General features: G+C 47.2%; 1 protein-coding gene across 1 annotated transcript; it reads right to left on the minus strand.

Moving 5' to 3' along the window:
* Positions 1-296: 296 nt before the first annotated feature.
* On the minus strand, positions 297-3,342 carry Swsap1 (SWIM-type zinc finger 7 associated protein 1). Its single transcript, XM_075966557.1, has 2 exons — positions 3,100-3,342; positions 297-2,481 (listed from the first exon to the last, which is right to left on the minus strand). The coding sequence occupies exons 1-2, from the start codon at positions 3,340-3,342 to the stop codon at positions 1,888-1,890; spliced, it is 837 nt and encodes a 278-aa protein (XP_075822672.1). The 3' UTR covers positions 297-1,887.
* Positions 3,343-10,757: the final 7,415 nt, after the last annotated feature.

The raw sequence follows: 10,757 nt of genomic DNA on the forward strand, positions 1-10,757 counted from the left end.
GTAGAAGTGACTCGGACAGCTGCACCAGCAAAGCCCACCCCAGCACTGGAAGCCTGGAGCACCCTGCACAGCTGCAGACAGTTCCACAGGTTAGAGAGCATCCTTTCTAAGCAGCTCAGCTTGTCTGAGAGTTCCAGGGTCTTTCCGAAGCCTTTGAGTTGTTTACTTCCCAAGCTTAAGGAGCTCCCGTTACAGGATGAATTATTCACCCACCCACCCCCCCTTTACAACACCCTGAGTCCCGAGCTTACCTTCAGGATTGATTTGTTTTGTTTTTAAATTTTATTTATTTATTTAGTAAGCATACAATGTACTGCTGATGAGGAAGGCACCAGGTCTCATTACAGATGGTTGTGAGCCACCATGTGGGTGCTGGGAATTGAACTCGGGACCTCTGGAAGAGCAGCCAGTGCTCTTACCCTCTGAGCCATCTCTTCAGTCTGTTTTTAAGATTTTTATATACTTTTGTAACACCCGATTTTGTGTTACACCCTCGGTACAGTTCGCACGCCACTATACCTTACGCGAGTCGGGCAAGGGCCTGGAGATTGAAAGAACACACAAAGAGACCTGGGTCATTCAAAAGGAGATCAGCTGAATGCCCTTTATTCAACCTTGGGAAAATCCTTATATACCTAGCTGCTGCACAAGGATTTCTGCCCAGGCAGATGGAAAATTACCATGCCAAAGATGAAGTCAACAATGCCCTACAGCTAATCACCAAGTGGGACGGGGGAGCACAGAAACAAACAGAATGCTTTAGTTAGCTGACCAAAAACTGTCCTCAAGATGCACCCCAGGAACAAGGGTAGACCTGGACCCTACATACTTTAATTTCATGTGTATGAGCATTCTGCTTATATGTACGTATGTTCACCACTTCTTGCCCAATGTCCAAGGAGACCAGAAGAGGGCATCAGATCCCATGGAGCTGTAGTTGCAAATGTTGCATCTGATAGGAATCGGCATTCTGTGGGAGAATTCTTAACCACCAAGCCCTCTCTCCAGCTCCCTAGTTTTTTTGTTTTGCCTTTGAGACAGGGTCTCACTATATAGCCCTGGGTGGCCTGAACAGTCCATTGAAACTAGGCTGGCATTAAACACACTAGGATTAACAGCCTGGCCCATTTGGGTTCTTCTGAGACAGGGTCTAGTGTATGCCAGAGTGGCTTAGGACAACCTTACACAGTGACCTCCTACACCTACGTCCCAAAGCTGGGCCTACCATTTTGCATATAACCATGCTCAAATTCAGTTTAATGGCATTAAAAATGTATGTCCTATACTCTATGTGGAGTGAGTCCACTCCCAGCCGTACACCCTACACACATGTGCAAGGGCATGTGTATGTTTAATCCCGACAGTATGTAAGCAGAGACACAGAGGTAACGGATACAGGCACCCATGGAATAGGCAAGAGGAGTCAAGTATATGAGAACACGCCATAGGCCCTGCCCTCAAGAGATGGGGCTGGAGGATCAGAAGTTCAAGGATAGCCTCTGCTAAGTATTTATTTAGTCTGAGCCTAGCCTGAGCTACACAAGGTCCTGTCTGGGAAAAGAAAGCAACAGGTAAAGAAATGAACTAGGAAACGTGGCTGAATCTCATCAATGACAGCCAGTGGGCAAAGGAAGCTCCAGCTGACTATATTTATTTATTTAGAAGGGTTTGTTATTTATTTATTATTATTAGTGTGGAGGGCGTGTGTGTGTCACCACCCAAAACTGGAGGTCAGAAGACAACCTGCAGGAGTCAGCTCTAGACTCCAACCATGTGGGTCCCAGGAATCAAAGTCAGGCCATCATGCAGGTTGGCAAGGTCCCTTCCCTACTGAGCCATCTCACCAGCTCTCAACAATGCTAGTCTATAAAAGAAAACCTACACTGTTCAGGTCTTTGACTCTGCACCTGTCCCCGAAGTCAGTGTTCTATCCAAGGGACACTGAGGACCAGAGAGGTTGTCACATGCCAAAGTTAATGACTGGCTTCTAGCACTAGAACCTTTTCTATCTGAGCAGGGCTTAGAAGCCTGGGTAGGCCATGGGGTGATCTTCATCTCTCCACTGGGTAAGAAAGTCACTGACCACTCCATCCTGGGGCTCAGCGGGCCTGACGCCAGGCTGGCTCGAAGGCAGTACTGCTGTCCCAAGCCTAGGGCATCTGGCTGCAGCCAGCACTGTGCAGGAAAATACCGCTGAAGCAATGTCAGATGTGGGACATCACCATCGGCTTCTTTTTGGGTCTCAAGGGCCACCACAAGCCCGCAGCTGCCACTGGCTCCAAGATGGTGGCTAAAGTAGGCAACAGTATCCAGAAGCAATGCAGCCAAGTAGGCGGCTTCCTGGGTCCCTGAATCTTCTGCTAGATAGTCTTCCAGGCCGTCCAGCAGTAGAAGGGACGGGGCAGGCCCTGGGGCCTCATGGGCAGAGGCTAGCAGCTGGAGAAGCTCTGGAACTGAGGATGGGTACTGGAATCGAACCTTCTAGAAGACAGGAAAAGGCAATATTTAATATAGGAGGCCAAGATGCCATACTATGGCTGCCATGGCTCTTCTATTCTTTCCCAGTCGAGGCTCTCACGCCCCATACACAAAGTTCAGGATGAAGCACCAGCAGCCTTTGCCCTTCTGTCACTTGCCTTTGTCCAGCATGTATCATGGCTCATGTTACCCAGGATGATTGAAAGCTCGTTATGTAGCAGGATGGCTTGATACTAAGGAAACTCCGAATCAGAGGGGGAGATAGAAGGGGGAGGGAGAGGGGAGATGAGAGAGAGGAGAGGGGAGAGGGAAGAGGGGAGAGAGGAGAGAAGAGAGAGGGGAGGAGAGGAGGGAGAGAAGGGGGAGGGAGAGGAAGGAGGAGTGTTTAGACCAAGGTTTCTACCCTGACCGCTCCTCCTGGGCGCCCACGCTCGCTAACGATGGTCTTTCATTCAATTTTAACTAAACCCGCACTGCTATTGCCACACTTGGCTACTCCGAGTCCTCCACCCTCCTCTTCCGCATAGGTTTTCTGTCGTGCCATTGGCCTGCCGACCTGCCACTCATGCGCAGCCTATCCTGCCATTGGGTGACACGTTCCAGGCCGCGCCCTCCGGTTACCTGGAGCCGCCAGGGTTCCCGCGCTGCGGGTGTATTGAGCGGCAGGCTCTGAAGTGGCCTTCGTGTCAGGAAGAGGACAGGCCCGCGGCCTTCCCCTGCCGCCTCGAGGGCGGCTGCAAACAGCAGCGATGTCTGCGCGGAACGCGGAGCGCCTAGCAGCAGCAACGGTGGCCCGCTAACTCCATCCCCCTCGGGCCTAGCCGCGCTGCCCGCATCCAGCACCCGCCTCAGCGCCTCCGCCATTTGCCAAGTACCGCTGACCAATCAGGGCTGCGCTCTCATCCCGGGCCCGCCCACACCGATGCCTCATTGGCTACAGTTCACAGCTTCACTGTCGGTCGCTGGAGCTGTCGTAAACGGTCAAAACACGGAACGTGGAGGAAGCTGGGGCTTGAGAGATCCGTGGAGGAAGCTGGGGCTTGAGGGAATCGGCCGCCGAAAGCCGCGCGATCAGATTAGAAGGAAGGTCGAGGGTGCCAATGTGCTGCCCAGCTTCTAGGCCGGAGCCGGGGAGGGTGGCTGAGTTCAGTTTCCAGTACCCACAAGGTGACTAACAACCGTTTCAGGGGATCCCACGCCCTCTTCTGACCGCGGGCACGAGGCACACATATTTACATGCTCTCCGCCACCCCCCCCCCATAAAAGTAAATCTTAAAAAAATATATAGGTCACCCTTAGCTACATATTGAAGTTTTCGGCCAGCCTGAGCTACATGAGCACCTGTCTTAAAAATAAATAATAATAAAAACCAGATTCTTAACCTCAGCTTGCCCATTTGTAAAGCGAGTATTCTGAGTCTTTGTGATCACTGCAGTGTGTTGGCATGAATATTAGCTAAATGTCACCGAAGGACTGTTCATAGGCGGAAAAGGACAGCTGTTTGTTTGGCTTTGCATGCTTCAATATGAGAATGTGGTTTGTATGGGCTGCAGATGGGAACTCATAGTTTTTTTGTTTGTTTGTTTTTTGGTTTGTGTGTTTTTTTTTCTTTTTCATTTTACACTTGTCTGGAACTAAGGCAGGAATCAAACTCAGGGTTTTGTACCTGCCAAGCAAGCACTCTACAAATTGTGCTGCATCCCTAGCCTCAATGAGGGGTTTGTTACATTGATTTAGTTGCTGTGTGTGTGTACGTACTCCGATGACCCAGTGTTCAAGGACAACTTGTGGAATGGGGTGCAGTTCTTTCTCTCCTTCCATGTGGGTTCCCCAGGATGAAAGGTCTTCAGGATTGGTACAAGAACCCTCAGTCATCTCACTGACCCTGATTTCCGTTTTAAGTTTTAAAAATTTCTATGTGTGTGTGTGTGTGTGTGTGCAGGTGTGGAGGTCAGTCCTCGCTTACCATCTCATTTGAGGTAGTGTATTTTGTTCACTGCTGTGTAGGTTAGACTGGTTGGCCCAAGAGCTTCAGGGTTCGTCCTGAGTCCACGTCCAAGGTCATCACAGCCCTGCCCTGACGACACTCATACTTTGTCTGGTGTTTCCACGGTGCTCCTGCCTGCACTGCTAGCACTTGACATGCTGAGCCCTCTCCCACGCTCCCTCTGAGGGCTCTTGAAGACACCCCTCATCTGACTTTCTTCTTGGCCTGGGACCTTCTTAATGCTTGCTTCTATTGGCATTGGGAGAGATACTGTAGAGGACAGATGTGCTAATAGGTTGAGGGCCTTGAAGGCTTCTTCATGAGCATCTGCTGAGTACACTGGAGAACTGCAAGTTTTTTAAAATAATTTATTTATTTTATGTACATTGGCGTTTTGTGTGCGTGTATGTCTGTGTGAGGGTGTCAGATCTGGGAATTACAGACAGCTATTATCTGCCATTTGGGTGCTGGAAATTAAACTTGGGTCTGTGCTCTTAACCACTGAGCCAAATCTCTCTAGTCCCAAGAACTGCAATTCTTGTTAAATCACTGAATGAAGGAAGAATTAATGAGAACCAAGATTCTGATTGCACAGCCAGTCTCTTCACCCAGACTTGGCTCTAGAGCTATCACTCAAGCCTAGGTTTCCCTGGAAACCTTGTCTCCTAGTAACTTCAAAGTGGTACAGTTGCCTGGAGACCCAGGGACAGGGCGGAACTGTGATTTCCTGGGCTTACTCTTTCCCTCTGGGGACAGAAAACAGCTCCAACAACATCCCCCGGTACACCCACACACACAGCTGGGCACCCCTACACCCTGTGCCCGTACACACACACACACACACACACACACACTATGCCATTTTGCATATATTCCCTTTTCAGACTTTCATTCCATACACACACACACAGCTCAACCCTGACACAAAGAATCCTATACGGTATTCCCACTTTCATACTCTATTCTTGCACGCGCACGCACACACACACACGGACACACTTTGAGATCACGGTGTGATTGGCATTCTGCACACAAGCACACATACATCCTCAGCACCGTTACACTGATCTGTGAAGTATGCTGCCTCAGCTCCCACCCCCGCCCCAGACACACAGCAAGCATAAAGCACACAAGCCCCAGGTCACAGGAGCACACAGACAGAGGAGCACACGGTCACAGGAGCACACGGTCACAGGCATGTCTTGATCCTTGCCTAGAAGAGCTGGCTCTAAGGGCTCTGTCTATCTCTGTCTTTGGTTTGTTGCTGGTTCTGTCTTTTTCTTCCTCTCTTCCACTCAGCACTGGGGATTGAACATGGGTCCCACGCATGCTAAGTAAGCTTCCCAACACTGAGCTACATATAGCCCTGGTCCTCTTTTTGTCCCCTCACATGAATTTTTTTATATTTCTATTTTATGGCTATGTGTTTGCCTGCATGTATTATATGTACCACATGAGCACGGTGCCCTCAGAGTCGAAAGAGAGCATCAGGACTCCTGGAACTGGGCTACCCTGTGAGTTCTGAGAATGCAGCCACGTCCTCTGCAAGATCAGGATCAACTACTAAGCCACTTCACTGGTCTCCTCCCTTACTATTTATTAATTTATTAAGTCTTATTTATTTATTTATTTATTTAGTCAGAGTTTCTTTGTGTAAATGGCCTTGGCTGGCCTGGAACTCACTATGTAGACCAGGCTAACCTTGAACTCACAGAGATTTCCCTGATTCTGCCTTTGCCTCCAGAGTGCTTAAATTAAAGATATGTGCTATTACAGGTTGTGGGGTTTTTTTTAATTGAGATACTCAACTTATGTTGCCTAAGCTGGTCTTGAATTGATTGTGTAGCCCAGGCAAACCTTGAACTCATGAAACTTGTGTCTCAATATCACAGTAGCTGGAATTACAGGCTACAGCATTAGGCCTGGTTGCCGTTTGTTGTTCATATGTGTGTGTGTGTGTGTATATATATATGTGTGTGTGTGATGTGTGTGATGTATGTGTGTATGTGTGTGTGATGTGTGTGTATAGGCATCTGCACGTATGTTTATGCAGCACACATGTGCAGTGTCCATGGAGGCCAGAAAAGGGCATCAGATCCCCTGGAACCAGAGTTACAGATGGTTATGAGCCACCAAGTGAGTGCTGGAAATCAAACCTGGGTTCTCTGGAAGGGCAAAAGTGTTCTTCATTTCTGAGGGGGCACCTCTCTAGACCCTTCAACTCTTCTTCTTTTTAAAAGAGATTTACTGATTTATATTTTATATATATGGCTGTTTTCCCTGCACGTGTGTCTATGCATACAAGTGTGCCTGGTGCCTGCAGAAGTCAGAAGAATTTGATTCCTGGGAACTGGGGTTATAAGCAGTTATGAGCTACTCTGTGGGTGCTGAGATCAAACCTTAATCCTCTGCAAAAACAGTGAGTACTTTCGATCCTTGAGCCATCTCCAGCATTATTATTTTATTTTTTATTGTTTTTATTGAGCCATATATTTTTATACACTCCCCTCCCTTTTTCTCCCCTCCCCTTCTGCCCTCTCTCATGGTCCTGATGCTCCCAATTTACACAGGAGATCTCGTCTTTTATTACTTCCCATGTAGATTAGATCCATGTATGTCTCTCTTAGGAGCCTTATTGTTATTTAGGTTCTCTGAGATTGTGAATTGTAGGCTGGTTTTCTTTGCTTCATGTTTAAAAGCCACTTATGAGTAAGTACATATGATAGTTGTCTTTCTGGGTCTGGTTACCTCACTTAATATGATGTTTTCCATATCCATCCATTTGCCCACAGATTTCAAGATCTCATTTTTTTTTCTGCTGTATAGTACTCCATTGTGTAAATGTACCACATTTTCCTTATCCATTCTTCGATCAAGGGGCATTTAGGTTGTTTCCAGGTTCTAGCTATGACAAACAAAGCTTCTATGAACATAGCTGAGCACATGTTGGGTACATACCCAAAAGTGGTATTACTGGGTCTTGAGGAAGGTTTTTTCCTACTTTTCTGAGAAATTGCCACACTGACATCCAGAGGGGTTGTACCAGCTTGCATTCCCACCAGCAATGCAGAAGTGTTCCCTTTACCCCACAGCCTCTCCGGCATAAGTTGTCATCAGTGTTTTTGATTTTGGCCATTCTTACAGGTATAAGATGGGATCTCAGAGTTGTTTTGATTTGCATTTCTCTGATGACTAAGGATGTTGAACATTTCCTTAAGTGCCTTTCAGCCATTTTAGATTCCTCTGTTGAGAGTTCTCTAAGTCTGTACCCCATTTTTTTTTTGATTATTTGACCAATTTCTTGAGTTCTTTGTATACTTTGGAGATCAGCCCTCTGTCTGATGTGGGGTTGGTGAAGATCTTTTCCCATTCTGTAGGCTGCCGTTTTGTCTTGTTGACCATGTCCTTTGCTTTACAGAAACTTCTCAGTTTCAGGAGGTCCCATTTATTAATTGTTTCACTCAATGTCGATGCTACTGGGGTTATATTTAGGAAGTGGTCTCCTGTGCCAATGCATTCAAGTGTACTTCCCACTTTCTCTTTTATGAGGTTCAGTGTGGCTGGCTTTATGTTGAGGTCTTTGATCCATTTGGACTTGGATTTTGTGCATGGTGATAGATATGGATCTATTTCCATTCTTCAACATGTTGATATCCAGTTATTCAGCATTGCTTTTTATTCCTTCATTTGGGTCTAAGTGTGGCACTGTCATGGCACACAAGTGGAAGGAGAAGGTGACCTGTGAGAGTAAGAGCCAGTTCTCTCCTTCCACTGTGTGAGCCCTGAGATCTGAACCCAGGTTGCCATGCTTACTGGCAAACATTTTGTCCACTGAGTCATCTTGCCCACCCCTGCTTGTTTCATTAACAATATACATCATTATTATGATATATCTCTGGCTGAACATCGCCTGCTTGTAGAGGCTTCACTTGAGCAAGTAACCAAAACTAATCCATCCCCTTCGTTATTTTAAAGATTCATTTCTTTTAAAAATCTAAGTGTAGCCGGGTGGTGGTGGCGCACGCCTTTAATCCCAGAATTGGGAGGCAGAGACAGGTGGATCTCTGTGAGTTAGAGGCCAGCCTGGTCTACAAGAGCTAGTTCCAGGACAGGCTCCAAAGCTACAGAGAAACTCTGTCAAAAAACCAAAAAAAAAATCTAAGTGTAAGCTCAATGGTGGTGGCACATACATTTAATCCCAGCACTAGGGAGGCAGAGGCAGGTGGATCTCTGTGTGCTCTGTGTAAGGCCACTTAGCTGTTCTGAGACAGCTAAGGTCACAGCAAGAAACCCTATATATATCTGGAATATATATATATATATATATATATATATATATATATATAGAGAGAGAGAGAGAGAGAGAGAGAGAAATTGTGTGTGTGTGTGTGTGTAAGTTTTGCAAATGTTGCCTATATGTATGTGCACAGTGTGTGTACGTGGTGCCTCCAGAGACCTGAAGAGGATATCACATCCCCTGACAGGGATTTGCAGATGCTTGTGAACCACTATGTAGGCGCTCAGGATCAAACCCAGGTCTTCTGGAAAAGCAGCCTCTCCAATGCTTCTTAAACTTTTCATCATCACCACCATCATCATCATGATGTTATTAGCATGTGTGCATGCATGCCTCTGTGTGTGTGTGTGTGTGTGTGTGTGTGTGTGTGTGTGTGTGTGTGTGATTAGGGAGCATTCCATGGCAAGCATGTGGAGGTCAGAGAACAACCTTGTCTATCTGCTTCTCTCATTCCACCTTTGTCTGGATTCTGGCGATCACAATCAGGTCAACAGGCTTTGCAACAAACAGGCACTCATAGTTGCTGAATCATCTCACCTGCCCAGTTTTGCCTTCTTGTCTCAGGCAGTCCAGGATGGCCTCCAACTCACTATGTATCTGAGAGCAACCTTGAGTTTTGAATCCCACTGCTTCCATCTCCTAGGCTCTTGGGTTACAAGCATATCATGCCTGGCCCCAATATTACATGCTGGGGATGGAACACAGTCTCTCACACTGGGCAAATATCTACCAATAAGCTTAACCCGAAGCCCCAAAGAGCTTTAGAAGGACTTAATTTGTAGCTTCTGAGGTTATCCATTTGTGATGTATGCCTGAACAAGAGTATGATGTAACCCTTCTCAGCAGACTAGCCCTCTCCCCGCCTTTAAGGCCCTCCGTTACCCGCCCTCGGAGTCAGCACCAAGGACAAGGGCAGCCGGGCGCTGTCCGCGGTCCTGAGACTGTGCTCCCTCCCTGTCGGGTCAGTAAGCTTCAAGGTTGTTTGTGAGTTTTGCAAACAGCCCTGGTCAGTAAAGATTGAGGCTCTACAGTCAAGTGATTCTTCTCACGGCTGTTTTTCCCGTGGCCAGTGACCAGCCCCTCTACCTCTTGGAACACCTCCTCCTCCGTCTGCTCTTCATTCACTGAGTTCCAGCCACATAGTCGTCCTTGTCTTTTCCCCCTGGAGATGTCAGGCATGGGTCTCGCCTCAGAACCTTTGCACTTTCTGTCTTGTTTACCTAGGGTTCTTATTGTCACACACTCCCCCAGTCTCTCCAGATGTTCACATGACTCTCTTACTGCTACACACCTACCCTATCTCCAGATGTTCATGTGACTCTCTTACTGTTACACATCTACCACATCTCCAGATGTTCACGTGACTCTCTTACTGCTACACATCTACCCTATCTCCAGATGTTCATGTGACTCTTACTCTACACATCTACCCTATCTCCAGATGTTCATGACTCTTTTTCTTCACATCTCACCTATGCTGTCTTCTTCTCAGTGGACTCCCAGAAAACTCTTTATAGCCTCTGTCTCCATTCAGAATTCTCTCATACACACTTTCTCCTTTGTTGCTGATGTAGCCCAGGCTGGCTTCCAACTAGCTGTGTATCTAAGGATGGCCTTGGATTCCTCATCTTTCTGCTCCTCCACCTCCCAATACTGAGGTCACAGGCATGTGCCACTAGGATTAGCCACTCACTCACTCACTCTGAAAACGTTTCATTATCTTTATTTAATGACGGGGAGGTGACTCTGTGCTAAGATCAAAGGACAGTTGCATGAATTGGTTCTCGCTTTCCACCCTGTGGTTCTAGAGCAACAAACTCAGGTTTGACTGCAGGCACCTTTACCCAGTGATCCATCTCTCCAGCCCTCCAATTTTTTAAACTTAAAAAACATTTTTAATTTTGTGTGTGTTTGCATGTATGCATTATGCCATGTGAGTGTGGGTGCACCGGAGACAGAAGACAGAATCAGCCCCCTGTGAGACAGCCTACGAGA

The sequence above is a fragment of the Microtus pennsylvanicus genome, chromosome 3 (assembly GCF_037038515.1).
Source record: "Microtus pennsylvanicus isolate mMicPen1 chromosome 3, mMicPen1.hap1, whole genome shotgun sequence".
In the NCBI taxonomy this organism is placed as follows: Eukaryota; Metazoa; Chordata; class Mammalia; order Rodentia; family Cricetidae; genus Microtus; species Microtus pennsylvanicus.